At 42.7% G+C, this 22,468-nt stretch overlaps 1 protein-coding gene across 2 annotated transcripts in view; it reads left to right on the top strand.

The window, feature by feature from the left end:
* The window catches only part of LOC127065051 (dual specificity tyrosine-phosphorylation-regulated kinase mbk-2-like), a 122,275-nt gene that overhangs the window by 77,389 nt on the left and 22,418 nt on the right, over window positions 1-22,468 (top strand). For both annotated transcript variants that reach the window (XM_050996887.1, XM_050996888.1), the window contains one exon: window positions 19,136-19,291. In XM_050996887.1, coding sequence (XP_050852844.1) covers window positions 19,136-19,291 — 156 coding nt within the window. The remainder of the gene's footprint in view (window positions 1-19,135; window positions 19,292-22,468) is intronic.

Below are 22,468 nucleotides of genomic sequence, written 5' to 3' on the forward strand. Positions count from 1 at the left end.
TAAAAAATCTTTGACTTTTTTGTCACGTCGTTGTTTTTGTCGCACTATATTTTTCTTTAGCCTCGCTCGACTTTGCTGTCGCACAACGGTAATTTCGTTCTTTCGATTAAATTATTAATGGATATTGGTATGTCGAGCCAATTTGTAAATCGAGCAATGAAACGATGTAACGGCGCAAGTTATCCATTATATAGATTACGAATGTAATTTTCAACTGGTACGATATCGATCGATTCGATTGCCTTTTCAATTACAAGAAATTATATCCGATTAGTACCGATAAAATCGATCGGAGAGAAATGCTCGAATAAATTATCGATAATAATTCAACGAAAGGGAATGTTTCCACGAAAGAAAAGAAGAAGGAAGAAAAGAGTCACGGGAAAAGAAAACCACAATTTCCACCCTTTGAACGCCCACTGCTGTTTAAAGGCTTGCCGATACCACGCTCCCGTTCAACAAAGTGTTAAATTCACTCCTTGGAGATTTAAACTCGTAACGAAGTTGTTTTTAACACGCGCCAGGATCGAGAGCGTGTGAACCGTATAGACTTGACATATACGAAGATGTATAGATAGAAAAACACACTGTTGTACCCGCGACGTGTTAGTCGATTCATTCATAAAACTGGACTTTCCGAAGCACCTACACTTCTCTTACCTGGTAACTATGACGACTCGTATTTTCATTCATGCTGTCATACGCGCGTTACGCGCGCTACGAGAAATGGAAGGGAGAGAGACAGAGACACGCATTTAATCGCACGTGAGTCACTACTAGACGAAAGGTACTGTTGAGCAAACGAAGAAGATCGCTGTCAACCGTTATTAACTACGGATATAAATCGTATCTCGTTACGTAAAGAATAACACGTTGCACGGACGGACAGAAACGTGACGTTGACCGACGTGTACACTCGTCTTTTCCACGAGAGATAAGAAACACGGTATGCAACGTGGTCCGAACGAATCGATTTCGAGAAGTGCGAACGAATCGCTGTAATGCCTCTGGAAAGTCGATTAATATCAAGGTCGTTCGTTAAAAATAAGGACGATCATTGACGCGAATAATTGATGATAGAAATCCGAAAGTAGTGCCTAACGTATAATTCTTGATAAATATGAATCATAGATCAACTATCCGTTAACCGTTTCTTACATATGCTATCTATATGCGATAACCGAAACTATTCAATCCGTACATAACGTACGTAGATACGCGTACCTACTTTCTTAATACTATTTTGTTAAGATAGTTCAAACTTGGCACGTTCCGTTTTTAGTGACGTATTTCGTTTCACTCATAATCATTTCGATTAACGTCACGCGTCCCGATCTTATCTATCGTATTGCTTTCATAAAACCAGTCCTGGTAAATGCGATGTTTACGCGCGGAATTAGATTTTTTTTTTCCTATAAAAACCGTACTCCAGAGATTACGCGCCAACGAGTAAAGAAAAATTCACCGAGCGATGTCAGGGTCGATAGTCGTTGCAAATTTTAATCTCTCTCGAATCGTCTTAGAAAGCATCGTTCGAAGCGTCGTCTTTCGAACGTTCGAGCGCTCCGAACCGTCCAATAGGCGGATTAGAATCGAACGAGTCGCGTAATTATCGTTACGCGTGAAATAAACAGAAAATAGGGTCGTAATATCTTTCGGATTATGACGTCACGAAGGCGTAACAAAAATTCGAACGTACGGAATTTATATCGGAATGTCGTTCTCTCCACCCCGAACGAAACTTTCCAAGATAATGATCGAAAGATAGGCGACGGAGAAAAGGAGATAATCGTTCGGGAAAGATTTGCATTATCCAGCGAGATAAATCGAGTTTCGAGAGGTTCTTTGAAATTCTACTCGGCCGGTGAGACTCAAGGTGAGTCATTTCCTTTTCGTCGAGTCAATGCGCCACCTGATGCACAATTACGCGTATGACTAATAAAACCTAATCTCGTTCTCTTGTAACTTATATTTAAGAAAAAAGAGTAAGTAGAAAGAAAAGGAAAAAAGAGACAGAGATAACGCTAATGGCGTCTAGTAGTTTACTGCTTTTTACCTTTCTAAAGGCTACTTCTTTCTTTCTTCTTTGACCTGTAATAACGGAATTTATCGCTTCTCTTTAAATTTATCAACGATGCTGACCGGCTAAAAGTTATTTCGTGAGTTTGGTCTTGTTAGCGATCGACCTCTCGAGGAGATGGATCATCGATTTGCGTTATTGAACGCGTCAAACCCATGTCCTAGATTTGAAGGATCCTGTGTACAAAAAAAAAAAGAAAGAAAATCCAACGTTCGCGTATCGTTTTCTTTCGATGATACTTCCGATGAAAATAAATTTGCGAGGATAATTAAAAATCGACGCAAGTATTTTTTTCTACTATTTTTTTTTTTTTTTCTTCAGAAGTATTTTTTTCTTTCTCGTGTATATTCGACGATATTCTGTAACGGGATAAAGTAGATTAGTTTCCTTTTTTTTTCGTTCGCTCCATTTCGCAGATAGCTCGAGGGCTCATCCTTTCTTTCTCTGAAAACTCGACAGGATATTCTCCAACTCGATCGTTTTTTTCCTTTTCCCGGCGATTTCACGCTTTTTGAAAATTTCCACCCTACTTCTGGATGTTCATTTGCATTCAAAATACATACGTTCGTGCATGCGGAAAAAGTTGGCACGAGAAAATTCGAGCATACGCTTAAAAAATGGTCTTTGAAACTTGAGCTCCCGCGATATTTCTTTTGTTTTCTGTTTCGAATTAACGTTATCGCGATCAGTTTGCCATTAAATCATTATTATCTTACTATCTCACTGTTTACTTATTATCGGCGGTGCAACATGAGCTCGGTGAGGAAAGGAGATAGAGAGAGAGAGAAAGAGAGATCTCTAATTCGATGAAAAAGGGACGATCTTCTGAGCGAAACGATTTTATTAGAGAAAAATATGTGCCAACGCGTTGCAATTAGCTCGCATTCGTAAAAGTTACGAGGTATGAGGTAGCTCGGAAACTGGAAACTCGTTTGAAACTGCATCGAACGGCCTCGGTCGGCGAGCTATTGTGTGTGTCTATGTGTGCGCGTGCGTCCGCGCATGTGTATGTCTGTGTGTGTACTACAGAAGTCCACCGCGCGAGCATTGCGCCGAGCGATAATGACGAAATTTCAGTCATTATAGTTTTACGCGAATTCGCAGAAGCATAAAGTGTGCCAGGTATCTCCTATGGCATCTCACCTCTTTCTCTCTCCCTCTTATCTCTCTTCCCCTTTTACTCGTACCATCTCTCCCTCTCTCTCTCTCTCTCTCTCTTTCACTCACCCTTTTTCCGACTCTCTGCGTCAATCAGAAAGCAGGCGAATAGACACAAAGTACGAACGCTGCTACCGTTCGAGAAACATTTTTCTCTAATCTTTCCATCTCTCCTAGGATCGATAGTGTGCCGTTCGAGGACACGTCTAAGTGGTTATTTAGAGTAGCGAAGCTTATCGATGAGTAACTTCGAAGACTCTCGTTCAATCAGACGGTCTTCATTTTTCGCTTTTCCGTAAATCACTCTCCATTTTCTTCTTTCTCATAAAAGACGCTTATCATATAATACTCGTTTATCGATCGAACGATGTATCTCACCACGAGAGAGAGAGAGAGAGAGAGAGAGAGAGAGAGAGAGAGAGAGAAAGAGAGAAAAGAAATCCGATTGGAAAGTTATTCGACTAATGCACGGTCCTGACCTCGCGCAATCTTCCATCTAGCAGAGCTGGATTGAGAAAAAAGGAAAAGGATATATAATCCGAGTCCGAAGGCGAAGCCGTCTATTATTTTGCGACGTTTTGCCAGGCAGATAAATCTCCTACGAGAAAACGTACCGGTTAATGCGATCGGCCAAGGGAATTTTTGCAAACGGGTCATACAACACGGAAGCGGGGCCTGTGCGTCGCAACAGAGAGAAAGAAGAGAGAGAGAGAGAGAGAGAGACAGTCATGCGGATCGGTGATAGTGACTCACCGCCTCACCTACACCCTGACGGATATACGTATTCGCAGAGATCGTGCGTGTTCGCGCGAGAGAAGCCCTAGGAGTTCCTTTTTTATTAGTATTTTCTTTTTTTTTAAATCTTTGTTTTTCATTTTCGAGTCCGATATCGCGCATTTCCAAGGTACGCGCTCTCCTCCGCCAGAATATTCATTGAAATCATTTCTACTTCTACTTCTACTTCTGCTTCTACCTCTTCGTTTTCGAGATTTTCTAAGTAGCCGAAGATTAATCTTCTCGAAGTAAAGTGGCGTTATAAATGGCAAACGATACTTCGATCAAGATGATTTCTCTTTCCTACAGATAACGTCGAAGTCGAGCGTTTACGAGTAACGGTGATCTCCCATGGCACGAAAATCAAAGAAGCTGCTTAGAAACGATAGAAAGTGCGATCAAGAAATATTGAAAAAGCGGAGCTGTCGGACAAAGGACGAAGTAGGAAAAGGTCAAAGCCCTAACCGAAATAATTCGATCCATCCTTTATGAAATCTTCGCCCTCTCGAGGAATCTCTTTTGTACGGAAAATCGTGCGTTCGACCATTTCGATACGATATTAAAATAAATCTACTTCTTCTCTTGTCTCTTTCTTTTTTCTTCTTACGAGCAAGAGAAAAAGGATGATAGCAAACGCTTCTTCCACGTAAACGACCGCTGTCGCAAATCCTTGTTCGCGATACAAGCACGCGCACGTATACGAAAGCCCTTTGGTATTGCTTCATATCGGAGTATAATACAATGGGGATTCGCGACACCCATTGTTCGCTTATGGTCAAAGTCTCTCCCTCTTTTTTCTTTCTCTCTCTCTCTCTTTTTTTTATATCTTTTTTTTGCTTCTCTCTTTTGCCGTAGCAAGAACTAGTTCTTTTCCCCGTCTCTCCGGGATTAAAAGAGCCGACAACACGAAGAAGAAAGGACAAAGGCTCGCCATGCTATTGGTTCTTCTACGAATTCGCGAGATCGTGCTCGTCGTCTCCCAGCTAGGAAAATTACGATACACGCGGCGGGGAGAGGGATGGCGAGGGAAAAAGAGCTGTCCAACGAACGCAGAATATTTAAAGACTCTTCTCGCTATCGGGAAGATGAGGAAACCCGTTAGCGGGAAAGCCTATTGGAAATTTCTTTTCCATCCCCGGTACTTAACGAGTTTCTCATCGCGATCGATCGATCCTCCTCGGTCGACTTAACGAGCAACTTATATCTCCAAAAAAGACGATACAAGCGATACCAATCTTTCCTTCGACGGAAATGCGATCCTATTTTCTATAGTCCTTTTAATCGAAACGTCCGACGTTTATTCGATTTTATCGATTCCGTATATATCTCGCGTAAAGCGGAAAAAAATGCACGTCGTTTCGGAAAAAGGGACGGAACGCGATCGTCGGAAGTTTCGCGGTCAGTGGAATGTCGTTCTTTCGGATTCCAGGAAAGACGAAATGCACGAATCTCTCGACGGATTTTTACGAGAGATAGCATTGAATCGCGAGAATAGAAAGCGTTTTATGAGTCAACGAGTTTACACCGTGGATATCGCGCATCATCTTTCGGCGAACTCGCGCGTTTAATAAACGGTGAATGTTCTCTCTTTGTATTCTCGTTCTTTCGCTTCCTCGATTAATTACTAAATTATTACAACGATAGAAAATAGCAATTAAGGAGAGTTCGACGGCGATGCGTAACGAAGCGCGTCGCGATGGATACTTTTTCTAATATCTCCGATATCTCCGGAAGCTTCGGAGGTTTGTCAACAAAACGTTTCTCCTCTGGAAAGCACATGTTCGAAAAGAGGAAAGTTAGTCACCTGTCGAGTAACAAGAATCTGCTGGCGAGCCGGTCGAACGGACTGCGGTTTTCTCCGTAGTACGCGGTCGTTGGGTAACGCCTATCTCGAATCACCTTCGATATATACGAATGCGTGGCATAACTTGGAAACATTGATCTTCGAAGCGATAAAATGTACCGAGCAGAAGGGCGTAACGCGCGGTCACGGGTAGCCCGAGAAATTTTTACGGCCGACTCTTCTTCCTGCATCCAATTCGTCGTCCCGTGATTAAGAAAGCTTTTATTTTATTTACTTATCCATCGCGTCGATGATATCCAATACGTTATCGCAGAGATCGTAAAGAGGTGACGCAATTAGTTACGTCTTTCTCTTTATCGCTTTTGTAAAGTTGTTATTCCGCGAAGGATCTATTTGACGCTCGTCGGAACGAATTTCGAAGAAAAAAGTACACGCATCGACGTCTACTTTTCGTTGAATGATATGACGCTGCTTTTAATTAATACGGCTGCACGATGAGCGTACTCGCTGAGCAAACAGGTACATATATCATCTCTCCCTTCCTCCCTCCCTCTCTCTTTCTCTACCTTCGAATCACGTCGAGCACTCCGGACTCTTCTTACTCGAAGAAATACCCAGGGGTTCGTTCGCTTTCGGTAGTTTTAAGAAGGAAAGATAAAAGGGATGAAAGGAAAAGGGTAACTTTTCGAGTATACGGAACGTGCTCTCAACTAATTTGCGAATTTACCACTCGCTGGTTCTTTCGGAAAAGTAAACGTGGTAACAAGTTCGATGACGTAACGTAGAGGAGATATAGTTACGATCGTTTCTAATCCACCAAACCGCGATACAGTACCAGCGGACAGCGTATTGCACGGGTCTAGGATTTTTTTCTCTTCTTCTTTTTTTATAGAATATCAACCCTCTACACCCTGTACGAAAATTTACATTCGATCGATCGAAAGGACGATAACTTCGGAGCAGCATTCTCTCCCTCTCTCTCTCTCTCTCTCGTACGCTTTTAAAAATTCCCGCTTTATATCCTCGCGCTTAAAGCGGGAATTTTAAAAAGGGAATCTCAAAAGGGAACATCAGAGAGGATCAACGAGCACTCGTAATCGAAGCGTGTATTGCCTCGGCAGGACGTCGTCGACGAGCCATGAACCCTTAACGAGCATCCCCTCGTCCCCTTTACCCCCTCGACGACAAAAAACAACAGAGAACGAGCGTGGTATCCCCTTCGAAACGTTCCTTCGAAAAGTGCGGGCTTTTCGTCGAAATTCTCCCTGGTGAACAAACGCGACAAAGAGACCTCTACGCTTTACGTGTCTCTCGTGCGCGTAAAACGAAACACGTATTTACACGCACGTACACACAACCCCGGACAAAAACGTCTATAGATTCGCGTTTATGGAAATGTGTAAGACCAACCGGTGCAGCCGTACCTGCCACTCTTTCTCCGTCTTATTTTCTCTCTCTTTCTCTCTCTCTTTCATCTCGTTGTATATCTCTCCCTTTCGTTCACAGACGCGGTTTTCTCTCCTCTCCTCTCCGATCCTCTCCTCCTCGTCGCACGCGTGTGCGTGCGAGCACACTTGGCCGAATGGAAGGGAGGAGAGTGAGCCTGAGCTAGAGAGTGGTGGGGGGAATGTAGTCGGAGTAGGGAGGGACGTGCCTACGATTCCACTCGGCCTTTCGTGTTGTGAGTGAGTGAGTGAAAAGCAGTCAGTCAGTCAGTCAGTCAGTCAAGCAGCCAGACGGACGCGCGCACGGTGTGTCGCGGCTCTCTTTTGAGAGAGAGAGAGAGAGAGAGAGAGAAAGAACATAGTTGGAATATAGGAAAGGTAAAGAAAGAAAAAGAGAAGAAGAGATCCGGATCTATCATGTATTCCGGTCCAACGTCTTCTTCGTCCTTGATCTCGTAAAAAAATTTCCAAATTTCGTAGTCAATTATTTTGTATCGAACGATCGACCTTTCACTGCCAATCGACACTGCCAAAGAACGATAGATAGAGCGTATCCGATCTAGTGCGTTTGAAAAGGATCGTGCTCGTATATCTATCTCCCTTTCTCTCCACCGTTCGCGCGAGATCGATATATATATATATAAAAAGTAAAGAACAGGAAAAAAAGAGGGACGAGAAGAGAAGAGAGAGAGAGAGAGAGAAAGATAAATAAAAGATAAAAAGAAAGCAATATCGAAGTTTCGGGCTCGTGTGACACACCGATGGACGTATCACATCAACGTAGTGACGTGCCGTTGCCCGTGAGCGTTGAATTACGCGTGACCAGTGAAAAGGGATCCGAAAAATGCCCAGCCAGACGACGACGATTCTCCTCAAGTGCTCGATGGTCGACGTGCCAGCCCTTAATCACGTAAAATTAAAGTCCCTTTACGGAGGAGTGAGTATGAAAAGTTACACTTTCTATTCTCTAATCGTTATTTTCATCATGTTTTCCTCGACGTCTATCATTACACCTCGTTCGAGTCGAAATTACGAGGGCATTCTCGGTCTCGCGTTTCGTCTGAAATTTTCATTTATTTTCTATCGATCGATACGACGATGTTCTACGCATCGGTACGTCGTCGTTAGGATCTCGTCCTCGTTTAACGCGTAATTGTATCCTTTCTCTCTCAATGTCGCAGCGACGTGAAGCGGAGAGGAGGGCAAAAAAAAAAGAGAGAAGAAAGAAAAAGGATCGTATCCTACGGATTTCCCGTTTATTTTCACGAACGGAGTTCCACTTTCGCGAGAGTACACGTATTGTTTTGCGTGTACATACGTATGTGTGCGCGTGTGCCCGTGCGTGCGTCATTATTGGAGAAACATCAATCGATCTCTCTCATCCTTGAGATACTATTCGTCAGAATTTTATCCTCTCTCTTTCTCTCAATGTCGGGACGCGACTTGTTTGTTTATATATACGAAAGAAAGGGAGTTGGGTGTGTATCGGGAAATAAGCGTGTTCCCCGATGAAGAAGGAGAAAGAGAGAGAGAGAGAGAGAGAGAGAGAGAGAAAGAAAGAAAGAAAGAGAGCCGGGCCACAAACATAACGGTACGGACCATGTAGAAACTCTCTCGTCGAGTTTGTCGTCCAACCCAGCCATTCCACAACGGTTTTATAAAAGGAGACGCGATATCGCTATGTAGGTACCTTGTATGTACACCCACTTCTCTTTTTTATCTTTCTTTCTCTTTATTCTTACGACCTTTGTTTTCCTTCACCACCTTTCAATCCAAACTTACTTCATTCTCCAAGAAAGAAAGATGGAAAGAAAGAGAGAGAGAGAGAGAGAGAGAAAAAGGGAGAATATCTTCTTCCGCATTTGGTATTCGATGTTTCATCCTCGTCGTCGAGCCAGGGATAGATTCCTCCTTTTTTCCTTTCATTCTCTTCCTTTCATTCGCTTCTTGTTTAATGCAAGACTTTGACGTTGCGTAAGTCGGTGAGTGCGCTTTCTCACGGAGTGTCCTACAAGTTTTTCTTTTAGTTTGTTATACCAGTTATGTTAGTGGTGGACGAACGCATTGGATATTGCACGTTGTTATGGGAGACACGACGACGATGACGACGATGACGACGACGAAGTACCCGTAGCCTGGATATAAGCGAGAAAACGTTAGTTTTGTAGCGTGCAATTTTTCTGATAAATCGTTGTTGACTCATCGTAATCATGATGAACATCGTCGAGAAAGAACGAGCGGATGAAGCTGAGAGAAGAAAGAAACGTAATATAATATAGTTGTTAAAAGAAAGGGATGTATGTAGGAGAAGTTGCTTGGACTCGTATGGATACCTACGCGTCCCTCTTTACTTTTCTATGACAATGCTAAGCAACTACGACAGTAACTCGCCTATGCGCAAAGCCGCACACGTGCGCACGTGTGTCAGGAAGGCGAGGGAAAAGTCTAAGTACGTATGTATATTGAGTTTAGACCGACCGACCGACCGACCGACCGATCGCATACGGTACTTGGTTGGTATCGACTAAGGTGAACAATAGACTTCTCGTCCTGCTGTTAAACCGCGTGGAGCTCTATCCGAGAAAAGTGACGAGCTCATTGTTCCGTCCGTAGTCTGTAATGATATATATACATATATATACATATATATATGTATGTATATATATGCGCGTGGATCGATGAAAGTAGGAAAATAACGCGTTAAGAAAAAAAGATAGTCTCTCTATGATTTTCAAACGTATGTTTGTATGCGTCAGGGAGAGTGAGAGAGAGAGAGAGAGAGTAAACATAATGATATTAACAGTAAGTTAATGACGATAGGTCGCTCTCCTGGTATTTCTTTACGAGCGTGAACGTAAAAAAGGGATGGGGAATAACGCAACGAGGCGATCGTTAAGGAGAGTCGTTTCGAGACGTGGAAAATCGTCGAACAGCTGATCGCGAACCATCGTGGGACTTTAGCGTGGGCCGACGGTATGCTCGTGGTATTTAAATCTCGGTATAGCGTTTACTTGGCTATCCGTTTACAGCAGCATCAAATCTTTTTTCTCGATCCATGCGATTAGATCGTCTTATCTTTAGAATGATCGTTTAAAATCGTTCTTTATGTGTATATGTATATATATATATATATGTCTGTGTATAAAAGCGTCATTAAATCGCAATGGTCGTAACATAACCTTCGCCTGACTCGTACTATTTCGCACAAGTGCGTAACTCAACAACGAGACTTGTAGCTAAATTACAGTGCGATTAGGAGTGGAGTAGAAACGTGTGTTTTATCCGCGCGATAGAACGACACATCGTGGCCTTGAAGAAACGGGAAGAGGAAACATAACGCGTTCCACTGCAAAGTCGAATCGAAACACCGAGTCCGGGATTCGAAACGAGTTGGAAATAGTCTCTCGTGTCCTTCGGAATATCGGCTTAAGCCCTCGCGAGAATACGAATTATTACATCGATTTCTCTTAACCCAGAAAGATTTAGAATCCCTTTTGGTATTTCGTTGAAAAATTGGACATTTTTATTGGAATCGAGAAGACGACCTTTCGTCCCGATCCCTTATTACATCTAGTAAATTTTATTTTCTTCTTAAATAGATAGAACGTGTTAGAAAGGGAAAAAAGCGAAGTAGCTGTCGGTATTATCAGCGAACGTCTTCTAATAATATCACTAACGACGATATCTCTGGGTTGATCGAATTAACGTCGATAAGGATATCTTGGCGTCGTCGTCGTCGTCGTCGTTGTTCGAACAACGCGTTTCTTTCAACGACGAAGCCCTAGGAAACGACACTTTTGACTCGACAGTACGTTCGTGCGTCGCTCTCCCGTGCATCGTTCGTATTCTAAAAATAAAAGGGGTGCAGTAACCCGTGGATTACAGTTGGGAAGATAGAAAGAGAGGGAGAGCTAAAAAAAGGAGAGAGAGGAAGGGAGAAAGAGTCGCGAGGGTCCTCGAGGAAGAGTCGACGAAAAATTGGACGCTCTAGGAGAGTGAGACGGAGACACGTGTGCGTCTCCGTTGCCGTCGAGTCTCTATCTCTTTCTCTCACTCTCCCGCTCTCTTTTTTTCCCTCGCTCTCGTGATACATGGATGCGTGTACGTCTCTCTTTCTCTCTCGTGCGAGTCGTTGTATGCGTCGAGAAAAGCGCGCGTGCATCACCGGGCCCTCTTTCTTTCGAGATTCAACGCGTCGTTTCGAGTGAGATTAAATGGATCGACGTTGGAAAGTGTGTCTGCCTCTCTTCTGAGATGTCTCTCTGTGCGTAGATACGTACGAGTTCTTTTCTACGATATCGCGAAGAAGGAAGTCTTTGTAGGTCTTATTCGAGGTCTCTCCTCTCGCCTTCTGGCCCTCTTTCTCTCTTTCGGTGGAATCGATAAAATGCTTCGGAGAAGTTCCCGGAGTTACTCGATATTTCTTCTTCTTTTCTTCTCGTTTCTCTTTCCTCCTTTTTTTGTTTTCTTCTTTTATATAGAGAACGCCCCACTTTTTTCATCGTTTGCTTTATATTCCCAGTATCTTTCCTTACAAATGGAATACATTTTAGTAACACAGAAATTTTTCGAAGAAACTTTAAAACCGTTCGATACGTACTATCTTCCTTCCAAATCTCTCCGTATAACCCTCGGGTATGAGAAAGGTTCGCCGGGGAACAAAATTCGATCCCGTTTCCTTTCGAAAACGAGAAGAGATGGAGAGAGAGAGAGAGAGAGAGAAAAGAAAGAGAAAAGAGAAACGAAGGCGGCATCGAGAGGGAGGGAGCCGGTGGCCCGATCGTTTTCGTTGGAACGAAAGAACGGAGGGCATGGCCGAGTCGGCGTCCCGTATAATACCGTTGCCTCGCCGAATACGTATCCAACCTCGAAGATTGGCCTCGGGATAGAAATTACAGCTCGGAGGCTGCTATCGAGCCAGTGGTATCGCTTTAATTCGATAACCTGTTTCCTTTTTATGCGTCGATTCTCTGCCCTCTCGAAGAAGAGCAGCAACGGCAACGGCAACAGAACGAACCAACGAGCGTCTCCTTGCTGCTTCGTTTTTTGCAGTCGAGTCCTCGTCTCGTACATACTCGTCCATATATGTAATAGGTACGTGCGATCGCCTGGATATATACCTGGCCGTCGTCGGTACCAGTAAGTGACCAGGTCGGTGGGCCCGTGGCCGTGAAAGTTCTGTTTCGCTTATATGTTCACGGGCCAACAGAGCCACGTCGTATCTCCGTAAGACAAGTTCGATATGCGATCGTCTCGTCTCTCGATCTACCGAACCTATCTAGCAAACGAACGCAGTTAGAGAAACAGGGAGAGAGAGAGAAATTCGTCCAAGTTAGTCAACGTCCTGTCATCGTCCGTGGAAAGGGAGAAATTTTCGAAAGCGATGACGAGTGTCTTTAGTTTCGCGAGAGTTAGTTCCGACGGATCGAGAAAGTTTTTCTTCCACCCTTCGTTCCGTCGTTACGATTCTTTCCGCTGTACGATCGAGAATTAAGTAATTTACAAATTGGAAATCGAGTTTCGTTGACGTCGATTCTAGATTATTTTTATCGATATCGCGGTACATCCTTCTTTAAATATTTTCGAATAGCCTCCGACCTCGGAAAAATAAACGTCGGGCGTCTTTGAAAAGAGGGTGCGGTTAAAAGTGTGTCGTCGAGGGTCAAGGCCTGATTTCTATCGATCGAGCCGGTAAATATCGAAGACGGAAATAAATAACGAGTAGGTGGGATTGTGTTACTTCGTTTCTATTGGAAAAGCATTCTGTTTTTACAAGAGTAACGGAAAATGAAAGCGAGTGAAAAAGAAGGTCCTCTCTCTCTCTCTCTCTCTCTCGTTTTCTTAAAAGAGAACGGAAAAGATAGTTCGAGTCGATAAAAGTTTTCGAGTTAAGATGTTACTTCGAATAAATCAATCGGAAAATAGCTCGGGCCTCGGTATGTACTGTACATATAAATAAAATGAAATCAAATGGAATTTAAAACTTCGTACTTCTATTTATTTTATAAGTTTTTCGTCGTCGCAAAATATCTGATCTTTCTCTCTCTCTCTCTCTCTCTCTCTCTCCGTCTCTCCTTTGTATATACTCAGACGCAACGGAAAAAAATTTCCGAGAGACCTCTAACGTGCTAGCGAGCAAATTTAGTCAGGTAAATAAATAAACAAAAACGGTCGCGTTCGTTTAATTGTAAGGAACGTTTTATTTATACTCTCGCAAGATTTACGTTACGGCCGGTGTAGACGTACACATTCGTACACGAGCTACGAGAGGAGAAACGACCGCCGAGATAAGATACGATTCTTTCCATCTACTCTTTGTAAAAACGTGTATCATTATATCTTTTTCTCTCCCATCCTGAGATTAGAATATTTTCCTTCCGACCTTCGAAGCGTGGACTGGTACAGGAACGTTCGTTCCGAAACTTTGACAACTTTTAAAAACGTTCCAAAAATAATAGTTAAGTATGTATTACCAATTCATTCGATAAAAATTTATAAACCACGAATCATATTGCTCGTATATATATATATATATATATATGTATAAATATACGAGATTTTTTAGAAAGCGACGTCGAATAACCACGAAATATTAGAACAGCGAAGAGCATAGAGAGCCGACCGGTAGATCGACTTAATAATATTCGATCAATAATCGAAAGAAGGTCAAGTCTCTTTCTTTCTCTCTCTCTCTCTCTTCTTTGCGAGAAGAGAATATAAACTTGCGCCTTACAAAGAGAGAACGTCGTTCGAATCGATTTAAAAATCGTCTTATTTTGCGAAAATACCAAATTCATCGACCTTTGGAGCATCGATCTAACCGAGAAAGAATCTGCTTGAAAGACAAAAAAGAATAAAAGAGAAAAGAAAAACGAGGAGAAGAAAGTTATTTACACTCGCAGTCATTCAAAAGTCACTGAAATCAACACTAATTCCTATGTGTATAAGCTTATGCGAGCTAGAAAGCTTCTCTCGAGATCGTTTCTTCTCGTTCGTCGTTTTTCTCTCGTTTCGCGAGAGGAAAGCCGCGCTTGAGCACGATCGAACCCTTTTCCCTTCTACCCTCTCCGCTCTCGCTTTTCTTCGACGGTCCATCCGTCCTCTGTTCGCATCCCGTATTGCCTCTCAGGATCCTTGCAACCCTTCTTCGACAACTGCCACTACTTCTCTCTTTCTCCTTTTTTCTTTTTCTCTTTTTTATCCGCGCTCGTCGTTCTCCGTCACCTACGCCAACGATCCCTTTGTTGACCGATCCATAAGGAACGAGAGTAACAGAGAGAGAGAGAGAGAGAAACGAGTTGTCGGGAGAGGAATAGAGAAGAATCATTACGAGTTAAGTATCTAGTCGTCGAGTCATTGCTTCACGAGGAAGTTACGGGAAAACATACACCGATATATAGGACAGGGGGCTCTAAAAATCTAGATTCGAGACGAGTTTTCTTCTCCGCACTTTTTCCTCTTATACGTTCGTACCGTATGAGTGAGTACTTCCTTTGGAAATGGAAAAGTGGATTTATCCCTTCTCCTTGGATTTCTAGGTGAAGTACTTTCCAGGAACTTTGCAAAATAATTCCAGGCCGCGATATATCTCGAAAAACTTGCGATTGTTACCTCGAAAGTAGGAATAGCGAGTAGCACTCGGATAATAGATATCCACTTCGTGGAAAGATCGGGACGATGATCCATTTTGTGAGATTCTTAGAAATTGTTCGACCGTCATGAAGAGAAACTTGTGTTCTTTTGATCATCCTAGAATAATGAGAACCGACTGATCGATCGATCCTCTAATACGTTTCTCGTTTCGTTGTAAGGAGGTTGCGAGTTTTTAGCTGGGTTAGATTCGCCAAGAACGGTTTTTTTTCTCTCGATCGACGATCAACAACTAATTTGGTATTCGTGAAAACGTCCAGACGCGGCTAGAGAAAATCATTGTATATAAGTAGCTGGCTGAGCGGACACGTTTGCGTATAGGTCCACGGTAAAAGGTGGCTGGTTCATTGGTTCTTCACAACCGGCTGCTATTACTCGTTCGAGGACGTAGCTGCGCATCGAAACTTTTACCAGCTTTCAGGGAAACGCGTAATTGCTTAGCGAGAGAGCGAGTGCAAATCGATTTCGACTCTTTTTATTTCCATCCTCTTGCATTTTTCGCGGTCAATGTGCAAGGCCTCGACGTATCCGGCCAAGAAACCATCGTTCGTAAATATGTAAGAAATAGTCGTCGGTTTCGGAATTAATTCGTCGAGACGTCGGTCAGCTCGTTTCGAACGAACGTAAGGAAGAAAGAAAAGAGAGAGAGAGAGAGAGAGAGAGAAAAGCGATAAAACGCGCGGACTATGATCGATAAGAAGACGATGTCTTTTCGACGATCACTATTAGATCGAAAGACGCGATAACTTTGAAAACGAATGAGTACGTTCACATTAGAACGGTAATTAATAACGTGGCTTGCGATCAACAGCGGTTAAGTCACACGCGTTCCTCGTGACGATGGTGCGCGCTCGCTCGTAAGACAATTGACAAGTGGCCTAGATTCGAAAAATGACGATACTCTGTGACGCCTCTTTTATTACTCCTTCCAACGGTTACTCGTCGTTATTCGACGAGTGAGTAAGTACCTTCTCTTCTTCGAACGACGATTACATATTTTTTTATTATACATCTATAAAATTATTAATGTCTGTCTATAAAATTATTAATGCATCCCGTAACGCGTACACTTTCTTATTTCTATACATCTATATGGCGCGATTCGAGTTGGTGTAACAGAGATATACTTTTAAATTCAGTGCCTTAATGAAGTTGTGCCAGGCAATTATATAAACTCGAGGTAGCCGTGTTGAAACGAATATCGCTCTACTTCGTTAATAATCTATCTTTTCTTTTAATAGTTAACTATTCGCGAATGGCGAAACTTTGAACCAATTTTCAGCAGCTTTCCCCGTTTGCGTTATTCGAAACGACAAAACTTCTCGATATATAAGCTCGCGTCGTATGCTATATCTCTAGGAAGTGAAAAGCGATCCTAGAATCATCCGCTTATCGCGGTCGTGACTGCTGCGAGACACTTGTCGTCGAGTTCTACGCGGCCGACTTAATTCCCTTCTAACTGACACCCATAGCGTTATATATCACTACCCTCGTTGATTGATCGATTAGAGTCAAGATTGTATTCGTAATTTTCTTTGATTTTCGTTCGAGGAATCGAAGAAACGGTTTCAACAATTTCGAGCGTTGGCGTTTACGACGATAGATTTATTTTTCTTTTTATATATCTGCTTAAACCCATAAAAAGTGACGTTAAGTTTTATAAATTGCCTTCGATTATTATCGAGAACTCAATCGTATATTTGAGTATTGAAAGCAATCAAAGAATTCTCACGAGAGACCTATAAACGTTTCGACGAGTCGAAGAAAAACAAAAAAAAAAAAAATAGAAAAAGGTTTAAATACCCTTTCGCCCGTGGGAGACTGCAACCTCGTTCTCGAGGAAGGAAGGGGGACCGATAAAAAAGTGTAGGTAGTCGAGAGGGAAGGTGCCGAGTGAGAAGGACGAAGGAGGAGCGCCAGCAGCTGCTGTCCTAAACCTATTCTTTGTGTGCTCCTGCAGGTTGGCAGGTGTCAGAACGAGATACATCTGCTAAGCTGCACGCATATCCTGCGACCATGTTTTCGAGGGACCAAACAGGCTATTCCTACCTTATAAACTCGCTGATCGTCTCACACTTTCAGCGAGATTTCACGTACATGCGATGCAGAAGCAAAATCCGATCACCTGCTATCAGAACCTAACGCGTGCTGCCAGGTGTCTCGATGGAGCAAAAAAAGACAGAGAAAAAGAAAAACGAAAAGAAAAGAAACGAAATTGGGAGAAAAGATGCGAAATCCGAAAGAGATTAAGCTCTCTGCCCTGGGCAAGGGAGTAATGATAGGCTTCGAAGTTCGACCGTGGGTGTCTCGCTTTTCTTTTCTTATTCTCTTTCTCTCTCTCTTTTCTCTATTCTCGTCGATTTATAGACCACTTCTTTTTCTTCTTCCTGTTTTCGTTCTTTTCTTCTTCATCCGGCCGGACCCTGCCTCGGCCCTCTCCTTTGTCCAGCGGCATCCGTTCAAACCTCTTCTCTAGGCTCCACCCATGTGTCAGTCTCTCTTGAATTTTCCAGAAGAAAAATTTGAAAGTTCTCGATATCTTCTTTCCAGGGAGGGTTTACCCTACTCTACTTTCAGACTATTTCTCTAAAGAAATTTATCGAAGCACGTGTTTGGTTTAGGAGGAAGCGTGGGACGTCAAGGATTCGTGAGGATTTTCTTCGACGGAACGCGACACGGTTTCTACCGAACGAATTGTTTCATAATTCTTTGTATCTTGACGCACTTAGGTATTTGAGATCGGTCGTTTTACGTTCACAGTTTTTTTTTTTTTTTTATTATTATTATTTTCTTTTTTTTCGCTTCGTCATATAAAATGACAAAAATCGTTTCGACATCGCTGTCGATCGCGAATAAAACCTCTCTCGCTTCGCCTCTCCGAGATTCGACAAAAAACGTATTCGTTTCGTGCTAGCATTCGCGATCGCGTAGCACACTTTACGTTTCTTGCAAACTTAACGGGAACAACCTTGCAGTTTACACACAAACGTCGCTCTGAATCACGTGTTCGGTTTGACCTAAAAAAGGAACGTGACTACGCGCATACTTCATTATTTCTTCAATAATTAAGACACCGTTGGAAAACGGGGAAAGAGAAAGAGAACGAGAGATATTTTTAATTAAGAAGTAATCGTGAGTCCGCGCGAAGACAATGGCTCGTGAAAGTGATCTACAAGGTTCGTAGGGGCATGAACATCGATTGGAGATCATTAAGAGAGAGAGAGGGGGGGGGGAGAGACCCCATGGCTTTCTTTCGTCGCGATTCTTTCACGACTCCATTGTCCCGATGACTGTCCTAACGGAGCTTCTTTTAACTCTCCTTTTAATGTTCGTTCGAAGCACTTCGATCTCGTTGAGATATACTCGGCGTCTCTTTGTAGACCATCGTCGATATCTCCTTCTTCGTATATATTTTATCGTAACGCATAAAAGAACGTTTATGAAAACGGTTTCGTTCGTAAAACGACTTCAATGAAATCGATTCGATATAGATACGCGTCGTAAACGTACGTTGACCTACGATTTAACGGGACGAGAAACGGCCGAACGATTTGACATTGACAATGGATCGGTCGTAGAACGAACGACCGTCCCGGACATTGCCCTGTGGTTTCCGGACACACCTGTGTTTTCGTTCGAAATCGAATCGTTGCGGATAACACGTTTGCAAAGATTCCAAATAGATTTATCGTTTTCTACTCTTAATATCGTCCGTTTAATCTCGTATATTTTATCTCAGTGTATGGTACAGCATCGTCGTCCTCTTCTCCTCGCGAAATCTCCAATACGCGTCCATGAACCGTAGGTTCTCGGCTTAAACAAGACGATCATTAATTAGTTGAACATTGTTTTGAAAATCTACCGACAGATCGCCCGTCACACGGCTCATTTGCATTCATTGTTTTCGCGTTATTTATCGCGTGAAAGTGTATTCTTTCGATTTGACCTTTGGCCTAGCTTCTACGGAGATCGTGTACGTTACCACTTCGCTCGATATAGAAGAAAAATCGAAAGAGAGCGCTGGAAAAAATCGTATCGAAGAAGGGAAAACATTGTTATTGATAAGAATTAACGTCGAGAAGCTCGCGATTGAAAGACTCCATGGTCGAAAGGTTAAAAAGCTCGGGCCTCGGGGAGAGAAGAGGAGCGAGGGAGCTTTGGAAACGACGTCGAGATACATCGGGGGGGATTAAAATTAACGAGTCCATATTTCATATGTTGCAGAGTCCCGGAACGCTGCACAAAGATGTCGGCGGTGCTGGTACCAAGGTCAGTGGAAAGACGGTCGGAGGTGTCGGCACGGCAACCCTCACCACGCTCTCCTCCATTAATAATACATCCAACGCCACTCGAAACAAGAACAATCCAGTATCTCACGAGGTAAGAAACGAGACTAGAGAATTTTGTAAGAGCCAGAGGCGATTGTGTTCAAACCGATCGCGATACATCATCCTTGGACAAGAAAGCTGCCGGCCACGTACTCTGAATTCTGATAAGAGACTTTCGATAATTAACCGGTTCTCCATGTTAATTTATCACCGACGCAACGCTTATTCGCCTTCACGATGTATTGGAACGAGGTCGGACTATCCGGCTCCTTTTTTTTCCTTTTTTGTTTTATCTTTTCTTTTTTCATTTTCTCAATTTTTTTTTCTTTTATCGTCTACGTATGTGTAACTCCGATACGCGTGCCAGTCGCGCGTAGGTGTCCTCTAGCGCACTCACTCACGCGCGAGCTCTACAAGTTCACGAGATATTTCATTTTCCACGATTTAAAAATCTTCGCCTCGATCGGAATACTTACGACGGTATAATCGTTCTCGGAGGAATCACGCTTTAATCTATCCTTAGAAACGTTTGTTCCGTACCATACGATTCGTCGAGGAAGAAGGAAGGAAGGGGGGCGGGGGAAATGGTGCCAAAAAAAAGCAAGTTCGTCCTTCGAGCTCGTCCAGCCATAAATATCGGCGATATATATCCACGTATTTCTTTTCCCTGACAAATTCGTTCATCCCAATAATTACTTCTTCCTCGCTGCTTACGACCTCGAGCACGCGGCTACGGTTTCTCGGTAGAAAAGAGAGAAAGAAGAAGAAAGAGAAGGAGCTAGGATCGCGTGGAGTCACCACGTCATTATGATTTGTCTCTTTAATATCTTTCTCCCTCCCCCTCCCTCTTCTTTTCTCAAAGTTATTATGCGGCAGGGACGATCGAATTTCGTTATATGCTCGACCCGTGGTCGTTGCATAACTATACTCGAGCCTTTTTGCAACGTGCAATTTTCAGGCATCACCTGGTACGTGGAACACACCGATGCACGTGAACCTCTCCTACACGAACATACGCGAACGTATACGTAAAGAGACATACAGAAGCTTGCCCACAACGGCATATTGCAGTTACCTTTACGTATGTATTACGTGGGTAAATATTCATCCATCCCGTGTACCTCAGTCCCGGGCAACGTAGACAACCGACTTAGCTCGTACGTGCGGTTTATCGGACTTCTCCGAGCTAATTCATACGTGAATTTAGAAAGTTTCTTTGCGGGATTTGCACCTAATTGTTGCAGCTTGCGCAACAACGACCGTCCGTTCCGCGAAAGTCCTCTCTCGCGGTGCTCGCTCGCTTTCTGCTCCTTTTGTTTCAAGTTCTCGATGCTTGCTGTATATCGTACTAAAATATAACGTAACAATAACAATAACAATGATATAGGAAATTCTATTATAGCGTTAGGTTACATGCAAATTGTTGATGCGGTGTTAGAAAGCTTTTCTCCATTATTTCCAAAGCTTCGTCATTTCGTAAAGCTTATTCGAGATTGACAGCGAAAAGTTTGTTTTAATAATAGATACGTAGATAGGAAATACAGCTGGCCAAAGTTGTATGGTCGAACCTACGCGTTTTCAGGGGAAAGGCCGACCGTGTTCCGGTGGCAGTTTTCGTTATCGTTATTGGCAAACTGATCGGTGTTTATTATCACCTATATACATACGTAGATAAGGAGAGAGAGAGAAAGAAGTGGGTCGATCGTCTGGCTTTTAATCGACGTTTTATCTTTTGATTCTCGAGATTGGATTTTCGGTCAAATCTTTCTTCTTTGTTTCCTTTTTTTTTTTTTTTTCATTTATCTTTCGACAGCATTAGATATGAAATAATTCTTCTAAAATCTTTTCCTTCCAAAACGTATTAAATAGTTCTGTTCAATGATAATTCTCAGGATTAGAGATTCGAGTTATCCGTGAGACATATTCAATCCTTTGACAAGGATATAAAGAAGAAAATAAGTTTGATAATTCGGATTAAAATGACGTTTATAATCTAATCACGAATACGTATAAAATCTTTTAATACGCGAAGCGATCGAAACGAGATTATTTTACCCGGAAACCGAATAAACTGACTATTTCCGTTGGTGGGCCTTCTCGAGAAACCCGATCGTGACTCATAAACGCGATTTCTCTGACTCGAAGTCTCTTGGTTTTTCGAAGCGACGAGATAAGGGAACGATGATCCACGAACGTTTCTGCGAGTTGTACTAATCGGAAAGTCGTCGTCGTCGTTGCGTCTCCTTGAAACGTCGGATCGATCGGACATACGATTCTCTTTTGTTCATTCCGTGACTCTTACTCGAGAAGATAGCAACAAGAAGTTTCGCTTACGTAAACTAACAATGATATTCGCGCCTTCTTGCACGCTCCTCTCATTACGCGAGTATCTTGCTTCGCTTCTGGCCGCAAGAAACTCACGATCCAACGTGAACGTTCCGTTTTTTTCTTTTTTTTCTTTTTCCTTTTTTTCTAATTTCTTATCCATCCGGATATTTCCAGTAAGACTGTATACACCGTAGTAAATTATATACTATTAAAGATCGAAGGTGACATGTTTGTAATCGTTAAAAGTTTGTTTAACGACTTTATATACACGTACACGCACGCGTATGCATATGTCACTTAATGAAAAGTATAAAAATAAAAGAAACGATTATTTAAATATCATCGGTTCGTTTAGTAATAATAATTCTAAACGCGAACGTTTAAGAATCGTAAATTAGAGGTAATTTCTCGAATAAGTGCGTTTCGCCTCAAGATTGGCACGTTTTCAGTTTACAAATTTTTCTTTCGTTTTTACTTTACGAACGCTCGGCTTTCATCATCATCACGACGATTGTTTTCGAACGAGCCACGAGTTTGTTAAACTTTCTTTCCGAATCCAACGTAAGTCGCTCGAAGACGATAAACGCTTGACCGATAATCGAGCTTGCTTACGAGATTACGCTTTATCCCTGAGTCACGGGGAAAATTTTGCTTACCATTTCGAAATAACTGCTTGCTCGGAAAGAAGCGCAAAACGTGTATCTCGGTCAACCTGTAAGATCGAATTATACGATTCAAAGAGTTTCCTTTAATTCTCGTATCGTTAATGCTCGTTATCACGCTCGCTCGATCGATCGATCGATCGTTGGAACGATCGTTGGAACGATCGATCGATCGAGCCGCGCGGATCGAGTTCCTCGCGTGAATCTTAACTCGAGTTTCGTTCTTTACGTTTCGATCG

Source organism: Vespula vulgaris, chromosome 7 (assembly GCF_905475345.1).
Source record: "Vespula vulgaris chromosome 7, iyVesVulg1.1, whole genome shotgun sequence".
Taxonomy (NCBI): Eukaryota; Metazoa; Arthropoda; class Insecta; order Hymenoptera; family Vespidae; genus Vespula; species Vespula vulgaris.